Raw genomic sequence first — 18,929 nt, 5'->3', positions numbered from 1 at the left:
AAGGAAGGAAGGAAGGAAGGAAGGAAGGAAGGAAGGAAGGAAGGAAGGAAGGAAGAAAGAAAAAGCCCCAAGCCTTAGATAGGCATTAATGTGTGGCCCATCCGTCCACTGCATCTAAAATGGGTCGTTGAGAAGCAAGGCTCTCTGCTACAAGGGTTTTCACTCACACAGTTAGTGTATCTTAACTGCCCTTCAGGCCATTCTTCTTTCCAATTTATACTGTTTCTTTGCCACATGTCATCCTTCCTGTCTTTTCTGTTTCCATCTCTCTTCCCTCCTCTCAAGACCATCCAATAAACAGCAGTGGCTTTTCCACAAATGTGCCCGCCTCCAGTCCCGGCCATTTCAGCTCATGACTCTTCCTAAATCAACCTCATCATGGAATCATCCTCTTTTCTCAAACACTCACACCTTCTTCCATGGCTTTTTGGTGCACAGAGAGTCAAGTCAGAGCACTGTGCCAAGCAGGAAAGCCCCCACCGCTCTGACTGTGCTTTGCATTCAAAGCCCCTTCTCCCAGACGGAAGCCTAAGCTCCGTGCACACATGCCCATGTGCGGCTCTGCACACATGGTTCATGTCTGAGAGTTGAGCCATGGCCCATACAATCGCCTCACTTATGGGTGCTACTGCTGTGTACACTCACGGCAGAACTGACGCATGGCTGATCCTCTAGTAGGTTTTCAGAGGCTGTAAATCACACGGAAGGAGATGACTGCATTTCTCTCTCCCTTGAAGCAGGTGAGGAACTTGAACCACATGCCTTTGGGTTGTCAGTAGAACTCCTTACCAGTGGACTACCAGAGTTCACGGATGGAATATTCAAATGCCACTCACCCATCTCCCAACTCCTTTCTCCCTACCTTTTCAACCAACGGCCCTCCTTGGGTCTCTGGAAATTCTACCAGACTTGTGTATCATCTGGTGATAATGAACTTTTCAGAGGAGTGAGAGTTATACCCCTAAAGCACAATCTCCTCAAGGATAAGGACTTTTATTTTTCTAAAGTACCTAACACAAGTCTTACTTGTCAGGTGTTCAACAAATGTTGAGCAACAGTGAATGATTCCAAACATCACCTGTTAACCACTTCTTTTGATGTGACATTACCTTCCCTGAAAACACCAACAAACTCCAGGATTTACTTCCTAACTCGAAAGTGCTAAGAATCACTTTCTCAATTATTTAAAAAAAAAAAAAAAGCAATCCTCAAGTATACCCATTGCTGATTATATCCAAGGGTCTCAGAAGCACATTCTGGCAAACAATATCCTCTTCTCGTATTTTAGAAGACTGAGTCATTGCAAACAAGACAACAGGGAATTATGTTTTTTTAAAAAGTGTCTTTCCCATTGTGGTTGAAAGGGAACACTCACTGACTTTGGGCAACTCTCACATATGGGCGTGATTTAGCCTCCGAGGCACTGTCTAGCTGGTCAATATACTCACTTCTCTGATCCACAGAAAGAACATACATGATGTAGATGCCAGTAAGTATAGACTTCAAGTTTATCAAAACAGCCAAACCACTAACTCAACAAATACTTGAGCACGACAACAAGATAAAGGTAAATCATCCAATTGAAAAATGGGCACAGGATATGAACACACACTTCACCAAAGAAGACATCCAGTTGGCTAACAAGAACATGGAGAAATGTTCAAAATCCCTAAGAGATGATGCAAATTAAAACAACTATATCATCTCACCCCAGTCAGAATAGCAAAATTTAACAGAACAGCAAGCAACAAACGCTGGCAAGGTTGTAGAGAAACTGGAACCCTTATTGACTGTTGGTGGGAGTGTAAAATGGTGCAACCACTGTGGAAGGTGGTGTGGCGATTTCTCAAAAAGTTGCAAATAGAGATACCATTTGACCCAGCAATTCCACTACTGGGAATATACCCCAAAGAGAACATAATTGACACTCAAGCAGATATATGCACACCCATTTTAATTGCGGCTTTGTTCACAATAGCAAGGAGTTGAAAACAACCTAAGAGCCCATCAACAAAGGAATGGATAGAGAAGTTGTGGTATATTCACACAATGAAATACTATGCTGCATTGAAAAACAAGGAACTCACGCAATATTATTCAAAATGGGTGACCCTGGAGGACGTTATGCTGAGTGAAGTATCTCAGTCACAAAAGGACAAATACTGCATGGTGCCACTATTGTAAAACAGGACTGACATCGGGGTTGGGGGAACACTGAGAAAGATGGGTTCAATAATGTATACTGTATTGAAACAGATAAGGGAGAAAACTGTTTAAAAGGGATATGTGATTAGGTATTATTGTCATGACAGGAGTCCAGAGCGAAGGCTGCATCGTGGAGTGGACCTGTGGGGAGGGTTTGTAAAACAATGAAAGAATTTTTCTTTTACTTTTCCAAGAGGGTCGTGTGCTGGGGGGGAGGGTTGGAAGGGGAGAAAGTGTCACAATGAATGAATGGAAACCCAAAGTCTCTGTAAATTTTCATTGAAATAAATAATACTTTTTTTTTAAAAAAGATATTTCTCTCTATATTTTTATCCCCAAATAACTCCTTTTTAAAACAAAGACTATGAAATCCATACATAAAACTTTGGTTGTAAATAAGCGCAAAGAGCTACTGCAGTCCAGTGAGCTCCACAGAGACAGCGTCAGGCCAGGAAGAGCCGGACGGCACTGGGCACTCAGTCTCACGGGTGAGAACTAACGACCCACAGGCAAAGGAGATGCTAAGACGCCAAGCGGCAAAAAGTCATCAAATGCACGTTTCGTGCAAACCCACCGAGAGGAGCACAAGAAACAGCCCCCAGGTGCTTCTGTCAATGTCTCCAAGTTTTCTAAGAAGGGCTGGGAGAGGTGGGAGACCATGTCGGCTAAAGGGAAAGGTAAATGTGAAGACATGGCAAAGGCGGACAAGGCCTGCTAGGAGAGAGACGAAAACCTGGATCCCTCCCTAAAAGCGAAATAAAAGAGAAGTTCCAAGACCCCGACGTGCCCAAGAGGCCCCCTTCAGCCTTTTTCTTGTTTTGCTCTGAGTATCACCCCAAAAATCAAAGGGGAGCACCCTGGCCTTTCCATTAGTGATGTTGCAAAGGAGCTGGGAGCGATGTGGAATAATACTGCTGCCAAGGTCATAGGGTCGCTATGAATCATCTACGACTGGACGGCACTTATCAACAATAACAACGGCAACATAGAGAGAGCAATGTTGGCCTGTTGATGTTGTTAAGTGTTGTGGAGTCGCAGGCGACTCATAGTGACCCTATGAATGAAAGTCCTGGACATCTCCTGTATAACTTTTGTCCTTTCTCCAGGCTCATAGGGTTTCCAGAGGCAAGCTATTGTGGAAGTGGACACCACTCCTGCTTACAAGCTTGTTTTAATAGGGGTGCTTCACCAAACACTGTCCACCATGGGTAACAAACAGTATTCAGCTTCACAGCAACCACGAGTTACCTCTGTACAGCAAGTGGACATCCCAGGGTTACACGACCTTAGTGGACAGAAAGTTATGCTACCAAGCCCAAGGTGGGTGATTTTAATCTGCGACTCTCAGGCCTGTTTTAAATTGGTTTTGATCAAACAGTCTTCTAGGTCGTATAGCCCTGGTCTGTCCACTTGCTGTACAGAGGTAACTCATGGTTCCTGTGAAGCTGAACACTGTGACACTGATGTGTCAAATGCGAGAATGGTTACCTATGGTGGACAGTGTTTGGTGGAGCGTCTCGATTGTTAAAACAAGCTTGGAAGCAGGAGTGGCATCCACTTCTGAAATAGCTTGCCTCCCGAAACTCTATGAACCTGGAGAAACAATGAAAGTTCATAGGGTCACTATGAGTTGTCTATGACTTGACGGCACTTAACTTGACAAGCAGCCCTATGAGAAGGTGGTGGCAAAGCTGAAGAAGCACGAGAAGGGGATTGCTGCATGCAGGGCTAAGGGCTGGCCTGATGCCGCCAGAAAGGGAGTTGTCAAGGCCGAGAAAAAGGAGGAAGAGGAAGAAGATGAGGAAGATGAGGAGGGGGATGAAGATGGTGATGAGAGAGATGAACCAGTTAGCTGTAGAGCAGGTGTTTTTCTTGTCTAAAAAGCATTTAGCCCCCCTGTATACAACTCACTCCTTTTAAAGAAAAAAAATTGACATGTAAGGCTGTGTAAGATTTGTTTTTAAACTGTACAGTGTCTGCTTTTGTATAGTTAACACACTACCCGATGTCTCTTTATTTTTTTTTAAATGTATCTTTAGATGGCCTTGTTCTGGTGGTATTTTCAACAGCACTAACCTTTCCTCCTATGGGGGTTGTAAGTTGGCGTGGAAATGTGAAATAGATTCCTGTTGGTGCACAGCACAAATTAGTTCTATATGGGGATAGCAGTTTGCATTTTCAATCTGATTTCAATCTGAGTTGTCTGATACAGCTTATAGGAAGTAACTGTTGTTTGGTTAGCTGAATATCACTCTGCAATTACAAAAAAAAAGGAAAGAAAGAGAGAGGAAGGAAGGAAGGGAGAGAGGGAGGGAGAGAGAGAGAGAGAGAGAGAGAGAAAGAAAGAAAGAAATCACAGCTGTTCTGTTGCCATTCTGAATGCTCTTAAGCACATACAATATTTTTTATTAGAAAAAATAATAAATAAAACCCTAGAAAAACCAAAGAGCTCCCCCTAGTGTTTGGAAGGAAAGAAACCCTCAAACTTACACCCAAGGGCCCAGTGGCCTCGTCTGTCGGGCGCTGCACTGCTAACCCTAAGGTCGCACCTCTCTGCTGATCTGAATCCAGCAGAAGGAAGGGCTGCCTCCTCCTGTGCGATTTGCTGTTTCTGAAAACCCGCTGGAAGGTCAGCTATGAGTGGGTTCTGATTGAGGGGCAGCGAGAGTTGAGGTGGTTGCTGTGGGGTTAGGAACTGACCCCAGCTGACCCTCCAGTGGTTTGCTGAGGCTGTAAGTCTCCTGAGTGGAGATGCCCAACTTCCTCCCACAGCTCAGCGATGCAACAACAGGATTGGGCGAGGTGAAGGTCGTGAGGGTGGTTACAGCACAGGGCGAGCTTTCCCCCTGCCCTTCACAGGGTGGCTGAGTTAAGAGAGGACTCACTGCCCCTAAAATGTACTCATGTCTATCTACCTTTACCTTTCACTGGTGTTGAAAAAGAACATTTTCACAAAATCCTCTCAAGAAGCATAACCCTCTAAAGTACAACATGCTGTTAACCTAAAGAAGGGTTGGATAAAAACAGATTTCTCTCTCTCTCTATATATATATATACATTGCTGTCTGTAACCTCTTTTCTAAAATCAATCAAATGGAAGTTATATTTATCATTGTAAATTATTTAGAAGCCATTACTTTCAGGTTATTTCAACATTCAGGAAGTGTTCCAAGCATCATGGAGAAGACTCTTTATAAGAGTCAGTTAAGAGACTCAGTCTGACCCAACGTGCTGTCTGGCCGTGACTAACCCACCCCGCCCCGGCCTGGCTGCACTGCACACTGCAGCCCCCTGGGGGCTTGTGATGTAATTCCAGTGAACTGCTCTGCCGTGCAGCCCCATCCAGTCACCGTGTCCAAGCTCCATCCATGGTGACGCCAAAGTGCAGCCAGCACCGAGAACCGCATCTCCAAGCTCTCGTCCACTCATAACAGTACATCCCTCTGATTCTCAAGCTTCTGTGCACAGCGGGGTCTTTGGGGTGGGGCTGGAGGGGGGACGTGTTAAAATGCAGGGTTCTCAGACCTGCTCCAGAGTTTTTGATTGGGTAGATCTGGCGTGAAGTCAAAGAAGTTACATTCCCAGCAAGGTGCTGGCACAGTTTGATGCTGCTGGTCAGGTCTTAGTTTGAGAATGACTGCTCTAAATGGTGATTTTTAAATAACATTTTCTTAGATCCCCAAGTCTTTCATGACTCAATCTAAAACATGATATGGCATTTGTTTTCCCATGTGCAGTCTCTCTCCCTCCAGATTTGCATCCACACTATAAAAAGAGCTCAGATTTTAACCCACAAAAAGCTCGTGTGAAACCCTCCAGTGATGCCCCAGTGCAGACAGAAGCAAGCACAAACCAGCATGACATGCAAGGCTCGTCAGGTTCGACCCCAAACTACCTTTTCGGCCTCATTTTGCAGCCCTGCAGCAATCTGCCTGTTTCAACTCCTGAGGGCCTTTGGACCTGATGTCTTCTTCTCCTGAACTTTCCCCAACTTCTCCTTGTAGTACATGTTACCATTGATTCTAATGAGATGGACACTGGGAACTCAAGGAAGAAAAGGAAAGCCTTCTCTCTGGAGACACTGGCACTCAAGAGGAGTGTGACGGGCACTGCTGATGGTGATCTTAATGCCAGTCTTAATCTCCCTCCTGCTTCACCTTCCTCTCCAGTGGCTGGAACAGCTAATTAGAGCTGGGGATGGCAAAGGGGATGGACACATGGTGCACACTTCCGGGCAAGAGTTTGCTTTCGGATAAAAGCCACCCACAGCCATCCCTTCCTCCAGCCTTGAACGTGGGTTTGATGCTTGAAGAAGGGTGCAGGGGGAAAGAACAAATGAACCAGACAAATAAGAGTCCTGACAATGATAATCCAACTAAGCCAGCATCAGTGGTCACTGGCCTACAGCGTCCTTTTATGTGACAGAGATAAACGACTCTTTGTGTGAGCCATCAGTTTATCAGGTTTGCTGTTATTTACAGCTAGATGAAAGAACTGGCTTGAAGTAGAGGTGGGGAGCAGAAGATGAAGAGAATTACACAGTGGCCTAGCCTTGGAAGGCACAGCATGTGTTTAAGATAAGACTGGAAGAATGAGAAAGAATCACGAGATTTGAAGATAAGAAAGCAGTACAATGAAAGCAAAAGGTCACTAAAAAGATAGGGACAGGGGAGGTGGGAGCAGTGAAGAAAAGACCTTAATAGATGTCAGAAGAGACTGCAAAACATGACACAGTGACTGTGGCAAAGGGTCAGAGCAAGGTTCAGAGCTGTTGTCCTACATATTATATGTGTCCTACGTGCTATATAAATCCTATGTGTTATGTATATCTATCTCTATCTCTATTTATATCTATATCTCCTATGTTATATATGTCCTATGTGTTATACGGACCCTATGGTCACTGTGTGTTATAGTCAACTCGATGGCACATAACAACAACACAATATCAAAGTGAATGAAAGAAATGACAAAGTAAGAGAGCTGAACAGAAAATTTCAAAGGACAGCTTTGAAATAAATCATTAAAATGAAACCTGCAAAGATCTGGAGTTAGGAAAGCAAAAGGCATTCATCAAGTTGAAAGAAGTGAAGAACAAGTTCAAATCTTGAGTTGCAATTCTGAGGATTCTTTGCTCACTTATCTAGTTAGGGCCTCATCAATCAGTCTTGGTCAAGGTGTGCTGACTTCACCCTGTATTGGGTCTTGCCTCTTCCATCATCACAAATAAAATGTAGGGAGCTCTGGTGGCTTAGTGTCTAAGGAGTTGCACTGTCAACCCAATGGCACATGGTTTGAATCCACCAGATGCTCCAAGCGGGAAAGATGGACAACCACATCTGATGTGATTTACAGACTCTGTAAACCCTACGGTGGGGGGGGGGGGGGATCAGCTATGAGTCAGTTCCAACTCAGTGACCATGATCAAACGTGAGCAGTCACACTTATTTTGTAGCCGATAGGGTGACATAAATTGAAAGGTTCTGAAAAATTGAGAGCTTTAAAAAAATATGTTTGACTCGATAGTTTACAGCAACACAATCATGAATTGTAGGTAAACTTTAAGATTATGTAAAAGAAATGTTTATTTCAAGGCTCTAACCCTTTATGGGAAGCAGGCTGCTGTATCTCTCTCCTACAGGGTGACGGGAGTTCAAACAGCCAGTCTTTCAGTTAGCAGAAGCATTTAACCACGGAGCCACCAGGTATCCTCAAAAGGTCATTTGTGCTGGATTGTACATTTCTTTATTAAATATTATTTTTTCATTAAATGTATAGACTTAAACCATGAACTTTAAACCAAAGACTATGCATTTAAGCAATTTACCAAAGATCTCGAACTGTTACATTCCAAAGGACAATAAATGACTTAGAGCCCAAGGTCTAAAACCTAGTATGTTGCTAGAACTCCAACTCTATAATCGCTTCTCGGCCTTTTGGTTAAGATCAAGTGTAGAACTCCAGCTCTACCAGAAGTATTTTTCAGGTTTCTAGTTTCCCCATTAAAATAATTTATATCAATTACCTAGACTCCCCCCTCCCAATTACAGCTCCTTATTGAACTTCTGTTCTCCTAAAAAATGACCAAGTCTTCTCGATTTCATAGAAAATCCAAAGGAGCCATTTTTAACAATACCATCTTTCTATTTGTGTAAGAAGGATCTTGATGTCTAGGGTATAAAAATTCCAATAAAGTGCTGTGAGACTCTCAAATGAAAGGTAAGAGAAACTGGCAACTCTGGTTACACAGCAATTCATGCCAGAAAAATTTCTTTTTAAAAACACTAAGTAATTTTCAATTTGATACCGCACAGTTGTTTACAAGGAAACTAGTGGCTTAATGGTAAGGAGTTATGCCACTAACTCAAAGGGTTTTGGTTCAAATCAACAGCTGCTCCTCTAGAGGAAGATGGGAAGTCTCCTCCTGTGTGATTTACTGTCTCTGAACACCCACTGCAGGATCAGTTATGAGTTGGTTCTGACTTGATGGAACATAATAATAACAGTGGCTTATTTACTAAAATTTCTCACAAATGTTAGCTAAAATGCAGGGGGGAAATAGAATTATATTGGTTAATATACCTGTTAGAATTGTAACACCAACTATTAACTTCTGTTAAACACATGTATGTCATCAGCTCTAGGAAAACAAATAGATTCACCCTGGAAAGGGTTAAACCAGGTGGCTCCTTGGAGGCAAGGATTCTGAGGCTCCGTCTAACATACTTTGGACATGTTGTGAGGAGAGACCGGTCCTTGGAGAGGGACATCATGCTTGGGAGGGTGGAAGGACAGCACAGGAGGGGAAGGCCCTCTATGAGGTGGATTGATTCTGTGACTGGGGTAATCAGGATGGGTGTGTCAGAGGCAATGTCATCAGCTTTGTAGAGAAGCACAGAATCTTCTTCAGACAAGACCTTAAAGGTCACCTAATCTATTCAATGACCCTCCACAACACATTTGACTTTGATATCTAAAATGACCAGACAGTATGTTTGAGAATGTGAAAGCAGTCAGAAAAAGCTAGTAAAGGAATGGATGGGGCTGTGTTTCAATAAAACTTTATTTACCAGCCTAGGCAGTAGGCCAGATCTGGCCAACAGACCATAGTTCTCTGACCCATAATCTAGAAGCTTCCTGCTGTTTTCATTGTGTACCATGGAATCAGAACCAACCTATAGCTGATCATCTGGCGAGTTTTCAAAGGCAGTTAATCTCATGGAAGTAAACTGCACACCTTTCTCCTGAGAAGCAGATGGACTTGAACTGCCTACCTTCGGGACTGCAGCACAGCTTCTTGCCACTAGGCCACCAGAGCTCTCTAGAACCTTCTCAGTGATTAATAATGTCTGACTTCAAGAATCAACTCATTTTTGCCGTTGAATACTTTAGACACCATCACAAAAAATGCTTCCTTAGATGGAGCCAAGATGAGAAAATTTCACCCACTGCTACAACTAGTGGAATAGAAGAGAATATTGAATATTTTTTTCAAATATTTGAAGTGAGTTATAAAGTGATTCCCATGAATAGTCTTTTTTTCCCCTCAGTTGAAATAGCCCCAGTGTCTTTAAGCCTTTCTTATATTTTGACATAGTTTTTCAAACCCATCTGATATTTGAATAGTTAAAAAAATAGTTTTTCAACTATTTGACCATCACCATGTGTATATAAACTCCAGTCCCCTAGAGAGGCTTCCAAATGCAGAAGACAGATAAACACTTTTTAAATGTAGGAAATAAAGTACAATTTTAATTTTAGAATTATCTCATTTATTACAAACATTTTAAGACTGGGGTTTTGATTTTTTTTGGTTGATTTTTTAAATTATATAAAATAATCCCTTCACCTCTAAAATAACCATAGTTTGTGCTGATACAGTGAAAGGCTGCTGTCCAATATCATAAATCTGCACCTTAATTCGAAATGATTATCAGGAAACAGAAAGCTCTTTTTTTTTAAACTTTTCTAAAAGAATATAAAAGTGGTGCTGTGGTTTAGCGAAACAATAGGTTCAAAATGGCTCCTAAGCATTAAAAAAAAAAAAAGTTGGCAGAGGTTACCTCTAAAATTGGAATCATATATGGTACAATTTGCAAAAGAAAGCCATCAGTCATTTCTTCCTAAGTAAATGAAACACAGAAGGTGAGGGACAGAACCGTGCACACATGCTGGGTGCCTGTGCCGCTGTGAGCCTGTCAACAACATCAACATCGGAGAAGAGCTGCTGCACCCAGGAGGGTCTGCTCCCATTCCTCAAGATCACATTTGGGGAACACACTACACCTCTGCTTTTAACAATTACCCCTAATTTATAGACTTCTATGTTATAGCACTGATGAAAAGGGATGAATGAAAAGAAAAAAAATCTTAAATAACTAGGGGGGAGGAAATCAAGCAATATTTAAATAGCTCCAAATGTTCCACCTTTGAATACAATTTTCCCACCTAGCTCTGTGGGAACACTTCTCATTTTGGGTCAATTTTTTTGATCTCTTAGTATCTTAAATAGTACATTGCACTTAGCTGATGCTAGAGGAATGGATTCGGTCTTTAAAATGTCAATACCTTTCTTTGTAACAGCTTGTCATAATTTTATCATTTTTGTTTAGCCGAGTTTACATTTTCTTGAGTCCTATCTTAGACTGACTTGCTTCTCATGGCATAAGCTTTTATTGGACAATCCTATCCATACTCACAGCTTCAAACACTAACTGCATTCTGTAGTTGCTGTCGTTATTGTTATGTGCATCAATTCTTCTTCTGTCACTGTCCAGCTCTCTAATGCAAAGAGAGTAATTGTGAAGACCATGGCCTAAGTCACACACTCCTTAGTCTCCAGACTGAACATCATTGCTCTTCAGCACTCAGGAAAGGTCCTGACAGCAGATTTCCCTAATACAATTCATCTTTTGATTTCCTGACTGCTGGTGCTAAGAGTGTTGACTGTGGAACTGAGCAAGCTGAAATTGTTAACAGTCTCTTCTCCGTCCATCATGATGCTGCCAATTGGCCCAGTGGTGAGAATTTTTGTTTTCTTGATGTTGAGCATCAGTCCATATTACAAACTACAGTCCTTTAGTAGCAAATGCAGGTCCTTTTCAGTTTCAGCAAGCAAGGTTAATAATAGAGGAAACTGGGTGAATAGCATATTGGAATCGTGCAGCACTTAAAAACTTTTTTGCAAAACTATACTTGCTCTTAAAATATTTCTTCTTAGATGGAAACAACCCAAGTGCCCATCAACAAATGAATAGCTAGAGAAGCTGTGGTATATTCACACAATGGAATACTATGCAGCATTGAAAAACAAAGAACTCATGAAATATTATGCAAAATGGGTGACCCTGGAGGACATGATGCTGACTGAACTATCTCAGTAACAAAAGGGCAAATCTTGCACAGGGCCACTATTGTAAAACGGGCTGACATCAGGGTTGAGAGAAGACAGATAAGAAGGGAGGAATGATGTACATTGCATTGAAACAGGTGAGGGAGAGAACTGTTTAAAAAGAATATATGAATGGATATTCTTGTCACTACAGAAGTACAGAATGAAGGCTGCACAGTGGAGAACTTGAGGGGAGTGTTTGCATAACAATGAAAGTTTTTCTTTTTCTTTTCAAGGAGAGGAGTGATTTGGGGGGAGGGGGTGGGCAGGGAGAAAAGTGCAACAATGAGTGACTGGAAATCCTAAGTCTCTGTAAACTGTCATTATAATTAATAAATTTAAAAAGTTTCTTTTTTAAAAAAAAGTATGTCTGAAATCATCAAAGAATTTTAACACATAGATATCATTCCAACTTACTGTATAAAATTATCTCAGAGTTTATAGAGAAAATAAGTGCTTGAAAAAGAAAAGAATTTAATACAGCCGCCATAATTAAGTCAATATGGGGTACCGGTGTAGGAAAAGGTAGACAGATCCATCAGTGAGACAGAGAAGAGAATCCAGAAAGAACATCCTGTTTACAAGACATGTTTTTACATGACCAAGAGATATTTTGATTCAATTTAATAAATGGTTTCTGGCACAACTGGCTACCCATCTGGTAGAAAAATACTCAGTCCTCTATCTCACATTATAAACAAAAATGAAATTCCAGATGGAGTAAATGCATAAAAGTAATAAATAAAGCATCAAAAAAGTTCAATGAAAACCTAGGAGGCAACACTTTTATCTGTTTCTTAACTAGAAAGAAAAGATAGCTATGTCTGTGTGTACAAAAATTAAACACAATTTATGTTACAAAAGCTATAATAACCAAACCAAGACGCAAACAAAAGATTTGAGGGAACACATACAAAGAGCTAAGAGCTAAAGGATTAATGTTGCTGTTGTTGTTTGATGCCGTTGAGTCGTGTCGTAGATGACTCATAGTGACCCTATGAACAAACGGCCTGAGCACTGTTCGTACATAGAGTTTCCGGAGGGAAACCATTTCGGAAGTGGATGCCGCTCCTGCTTCCAGAAAGGATTAATAATTATTACTAATACACAAAAAGCTCTTACTAACTGGCACGAGACCAGCAATCCAGTGGGAGAAATGGGTAAATTATGTGAAAAACAGCTTCATAGAATACACATAATCACAAACAAGAGATACTCAAATAAACCAGGAATTACAGAGATACAAAATAGAGTAAAAATAATATGTCACTCTATATCTAGTGAGGTGAAAAAAAATATCATAACATCAAATACTGATAGTATACAGGAGGGGAAACCAAAATTGTTCCCAGCTGTTTTGGAAAACAGTGCAAGATTTCTAAACTTACAATATACAGATACATCAACAAATCACACATGTTGGAATCTAGCCCATAAAAATAAAATCACCAATAAAATCCTTAAGAGCAGTGCTCTTACTGCCAGAAACCAGACATGGCATGAAAGATGTCAGTCTAGAGACTAAGATGTGCCTGATTCAGGCCATGGCCTTTACAATTACTTGCTATGCATCAAAGACCTGGACAATGACTAAGGATGACAGAAGAAGAATCAATGCCTTTGAGCTGTGGTTCTGAACACGCCAAGAGAACAAACAAGTCTGTCTTGGAGAAGGTGAAACCAAGTTTCTCCTTGGAGGCTAGGATTTTGAAGTCTCACATAATTTGCACATGTTGCCAGAAGGCGACCGGTCCTTGGAGAAGGACATCATGCTGAGGCACAGCGCAGGAGAAGACAACCCCCGGATGAGATGGATTGACACAGTAACTGGCATAATGAGGGTTGGGTGTGTCAGAGACAGTGAGACTGGCTCAGGAGAGGGCAGGCTTCAGAGCTGCTGTATAGAGTCACTATGAGTCACAGGTGACTCGATGGTACATAAAAACAACAAAGTCCTCAAAAAAATAAAAAAAAACTCTCACTGCCTTTAAGTGGATTCTGACTTTTAGTGAACATGGTGAGCTCCCAGTGCTGTAATCTTCATGCAATGAGACTGTCCACCTTTCTTCCATGGAGTGACTAGCCACAGGGCTTCTTTGAGTTCCCATTAATAGAATTATAAATAAAGGTATTTCTATATTGAGGGATATTCACTTCTTCATTCATTGCTGTCGAGTCAGAACTGACCCATAGCCAACCCTCCCACAAGTTTTCAGAGGCTGTGAATTGCGTGCAAAGAGATGGTCCATCTTTTCCCCCAGAAACAGCTAGCAGATTTACACCATCCAGCCATCATTAAATTGGGAACAAACCTCCAAGTCAGTTGGCTTGGTTGCTGACATCTAAATATTTTGGCATGGGTGAGTAACCACATCCAGAGTTGTATCTTTTGCTGTAACACTTCAATCAGTAACCTCTGACAATTCCTAGAGTCTTTTGCCAGTGTCTTTAATGTAGCTGGAACTACTTCTTTTGTTATTACTGATTCCTGATCATAATGCTATTTCCTAAAATTGTTCTGTGGTGACTACCTATTTTTCATACAGTGACTCTATGTATTCTTTCCATCTTCTTTTGATATTTTCTACACCATTCAATGTTTTACCCATGTTGTTGTTATTATGTGCCATCAAGTTGACTATGACTCTATGAACAATGGATCTGAGCCCTCGATAGAATTCTTCAATACTAAAGCTTGAGAAATACTGCATGTGGTCTTGCTTCTAACTCCAGCTCTTGGCACATTTATTTCGCTTTGCCTTCTTGAGCTGCCCGTTGAAATCTTCTGTTCAGCTCTCTCACTTCAGCATATCTTTCCTTTGCTTTGGCCTCTTGGTGTTCTAGTACAAATTTAAGTATCTCTTCTGACATTCATTTTAATCTTCCTCTCCTGTCTTTGCTTTCTTCATGGATGGTATCCTTGATGCCATCCTACAATTCATCTGGTCTTCAGTCATGAGTGTCCAATGCACCAAATCTATTCTTGAGATGGCCTTTAAATTCAGTTGGAGTAGACAAAATGTTATATTCTCAAGAATTTGTTTTCTTTTTCTTCAGCTTGGATTCGAACTTGTACATGGATAATTGATGATCTGTTCCACAGTCAGTCCCCAGCCTATTTTGACTGTTTGTACCTGTTTTGATAATTATTCTTCATACTAAAGAGGAGTGGGGTCATATTTGTAGTCAAAAAGAATATTTCAATACCCATGCTGAAGCACAATGCTGTGAGTGATTCTATTCACAGACATACAAAGAAGATCTATTAATATTACTATGAATAAAACATATGTACCAATCACTAAGGCCAAAAATGAAGAAATTAAAGATTCCCACCAAGTTTTACAATCTAAAATTGAACATGTAATAAAGTTTCATTAAGCTGGTGCTTGGAAAGCAAAAGTTAGGGTTAGGGTTTTATGATGACACACAAGAAAAAAATGTTTTTGTTAGTTGTGAAATTCTGGAAAACTTTTTTTTTTAGTTAGAGTGTAGCTTTCCAAACATGCATACACATAGTAAGTATATACTTAATCGAAAGAAAATAGAGATAGAGCTGTTAGGATACGCCATAAAAAGAGGGGGAGGGAAACCCATGGTGCAGAAAAATATGCATAAGGGATTCTACTGTAATGAAAAATGCAAAATCCATTATGACTATATACATAAATATTTTTTAAGTGCAAAAACCTGTGTATTCACTCAGTCATTTGCATATATTACATACAGGAAGGAGGAGAGGAAAGGGGTAGGTGACTGTGTCTTTATGTTTCTCTGTATTGTATGTGTTTTACATTACATATTACAATGAGCAAAAAGCTATTACTTTTTAAATCTAAAAACCAAAATTAATGAAAAGGAAGATAAATTTAATCGATGAAATAAGATAAATATGGTTTAAAATTAGTACCTTCCTCATAAGATTAGTTGTGAAGACTAAATAAGATAATTGATACAAAGTGCTTAGCACACTGGATGTCAGAAATTCTCAATACATGTTAGTTCTTTTAATTAAAAAACAAAAACTTTTTTAAGACTGGAGAGATCAGTAGAAATTACAAAGATGGAAACATAAGTCCTCTAAAAAAAGATGTTGTGTGCACAGGGCATTTCCCCCCGTACCACTGAATCTGGTTTCTATGGGTTGTAACTGCTCTTATTATGTCACCACAGAGTACACTAAACACACGTTGACTGACAGCAAAAATCAAAATACAACCAGTTGCCATTGAGTTGACCCTGACTCTTGTGTTGCTAAAAACCATGTTGGTGTAGCTGTAATCTACAAATTGAATAGAGTCCATTCATAGAATGTTCAATAAGATGTTATGAAAATTCATCAACTGCATGTGAGATAAATGAGGTAAAATGCTTAACATACAGACCACATGTTATAAACACGATAAAAGCAAGCTGGCTCCAGCCTTGGCACTTACATGGAATTGACTCTCTCTTCAGGGCCTTGCACTTGACCTGTCACGGTGCCTTTGCTTGTGTTCTTCACCCAGCCAACGACGCCCAACTTCTTAGCTTCACCTTCTGTGTACTGATTTCAGGAGAAAAATAAGAGACGAGGCCCAGCCTCAAAAAGTCTGAATTCATAACACAGTTGATTCTAAGCTGATTCAGAGATCAGCTTTTGGAGTCGACTGCTTTCCCGGGCATGTGTTTGACGTGTTTGTTATGTGCAGGTTTGCTCTGTCCCCGGGAGTGAGGCTAGCCAGCCTGGGCCTAAGGTTTGAACCAGGAGGTGGCCTTAAGCCAAAAGGCAGCTGGGAGAGGAAGCCTGTGACAGTGATGTGCCAATCGTGGTAATGGGTACCCATGGTGGACAGTGTTGGCTGGAGCTTCCCGACTAAATCAAGCCTGGAAGCAGGAGCGGCATCCATTTCCGAAAGGGCTTGCCTCCAGAAACTCAATGTACGAACAGTGCTCAGGCTGTTTGTTCATAGGGCCGCTATGAGTTGTCTACGACAAACAACAACAACATATATCTCTCTCTATACCTATACCTACACCTATACATATATCTATCTTTTCCTAATATATATAGAACTCAAATTCCAACTCATTGGCTCCAGTCAGATGCAACTCATGGTTGACCCTTCAGTGAGTTTTCAGAGGCTAAAAATCTCCCAGGAAGACTGTCCGTCTTTCTCCCCTGGAGCAGCTGGTAGACTTAAACCGTATGCCTTTGGGCTGGCAGGGCAAGTCTTTACCACTAAGCCACCAGAGTCCCAGACTGTGTTGCTGGTCTACAACAATGCCTCTGAAGATCCAGCTGAATGGGGTTTCATTGTTGTTCAATTATACTATCAGTGAAGACAAGCATACCGAGAAAATAAACTGACAGTGGAAAATGGATCTGAAACCAGCTCCCACAATGTGTTTTGAGATCCATAAAATCTAGTTACATTGTCTTTTTGCCAGGTAATACTAAATGGATTTGTTAATCTGAGCTCAAATTTGATTGCTCCAAAATTCTCAGTCACTAGAAGAAAAGTCTAACATATTCAGCATAAGATACTCACAGGCAGAAATAGATGCTAAGAGGTTTTGAAATTTGTTATAAAAAAAAAAGGGGGGGGGGATAATTTAAAAATTAAACTAGCCAGAACTCCAGCTTGAATATGCTAATTTAAAGTTATATTCTCTTTTGGTTCTTAAGATGTTGCAGAATTAGTCATGATCAATTAGGAGTACTATTTATTTCTCTTATTACCCTTAGAAGTTTGGTTGGTTGGTTGTGATATTTTTTTTCTTGGTTCTAAGTGCAGTTACATGACTTGAAAAGTAAAAATTAGCAGCATTTTAATATTTTTATTTTAACTACATATGCTAAGATTCTTGTGGATCTAGTCTAGTAGAAGTATTTTTTAAAAACCTACCGTCCTCCTGTTTGGAGGCCCGTATGATCAAGGTCCTTATGGGCCAAGTCACAAACTGAAGCAAGCAACACAAACTGTTACAAGCTAAGAGGGAGGGGTGAGTGGGTTCTGAAAGTAATTCGGTTAATAATAAGAACTGCAGTGGAGGGGGCTGACTTGGAAACACCAAGCCCTTCCCGAGGAACATCTCAACCCTTCTCACAAAGAGCCACAGACTCAACCCAGGAAATCCCAATATAGCCAGGAGGCAAGATCACACAGCACAACTACCATTTAGGATGGGGGTAAGAAATAAAAATGAGAAATACTATAGGGAATTTAAACACCTAAAACTCTAGGAACAACTTCCTAATCCAACACTAGCATTTTTTTTAAATGAAATACGTAACTTTGCCTGCAAGACTTCTACTACATTGAATATATGTTGTTGTCACTGATTGCCTTCAAATGAAGCACAACTCATAGCGACCCTATGAACAAAAGGCCTGAAGCTCCTCTACAACTACGGATATTAACCAAAGTTCACAGAGTTTCCGGAGGCATGTTGTTAATGAAGTTGAGATACTTAATATTTAGAATTGTTACCTTGAACCACCCAGAGATACTTTTGATATTCATAGAAATTACTAAAAACTAGGAAGGCTGGAATGTTCTTAACAAATTAACTTTAGGAGTTTTCATAAAAATCTCATCCAGTATATTCAGAGATAAGCAAACACTCCTTCATTTACCTTCTATCAAGGAAAGAATGCAAGCAGTGGTAGAACACTAAAGAGAACATGATTCTGACGTTGTTGTTGGAAGTTAACAGTGAAGATAAAACAAGAAAGAGCACTGACTTACCATTCTGAAGCAAACACCTGTAAGAAAGAAAATGGAATCGTTTCAGGTTGCCTGCTTTTTAAAAATAAATTCTGACGCAAATTTCATCTCATTTACTTCCCACATGATGAGTTTAAAAACGAACAGATTTCCCAATATCTGAATATATTTATGTATTTTCTTTTTTAAAAAATTGCAGCCTTACCACAACAAAATAAAGGTAAATAATCCAATTGATAAATGGACACAGCATATGAACAGACATTTCACCAAAGAAGACATTTAGATGGCCAAAAAGCACATAAAGGAATGTTCAATATCCCTAGCTCTAAGAGAGATGCAAATTAAAACAACTACGAGATATCATCTCACCCCAGTCAGAATAGCAAAATTTAACAGAACAGCAAGCAACAAATGCTGGTGAGGTTGTGGAGAAACTGGAACCCTTATTCATTGATGGTGGGAGTGTAAATTGGTGCAACCACTGTGAAAAGTGCTGTGGCGCTTTCTCAAAAAGTTGCAGATAGAGATACCATTTGACCCAGCAATTTCAATACTGGGAATATACCCTAAAGAGACCATAACCGACATCCAAGCAGATATATGCACACCCATGTTTATTG

The 18,929-nt window shown here is 40.5% G+C and overlaps 1 protein-coding gene across 1 annotated transcript in view; it reads right to left on the bottom strand.

Moving 5' to 3' along the window:
• Positions 1-18,929, bottom strand: part of ACYP2 (acylphosphatase 2, muscle type) — a 170,611-nt gene that overhangs the window by 142,891 nt on the left and 8,791 nt on the right. The window contains exons 2-3 of the mRNA XM_006880922.1: positions 18,328-18,344; positions 16,033-16,142 (exon numbers count right to left, since the gene is read on the bottom strand). Of these exons, the coding sequence (XP_006880984.1) occupies positions 16,033-16,142; positions 18,328-18,344 (127 nt within the window). The remainder of the gene's footprint in view (positions 1-16,032; positions 16,143-18,327; positions 18,345-18,929) is intronic.

Source organism: Elephantulus edwardii, unplaced genomic scaffold (assembly GCF_000299155.1).
Source record: "Elephantulus edwardii isolate Elephantulus edwardi_28Jun2011 unplaced genomic scaffold, EleEdw1.0 scaffold00011, whole genome shotgun sequence".
Taxonomy (NCBI): domain Eukaryota; kingdom Metazoa; phylum Chordata; class Mammalia; order Macroscelidea; family Macroscelididae; genus Elephantulus; species Elephantulus edwardii.
Note: the sequence above shows the minus strand (reverse complement) of the source record. Positions and strands in the feature narration are given on the sequence as shown.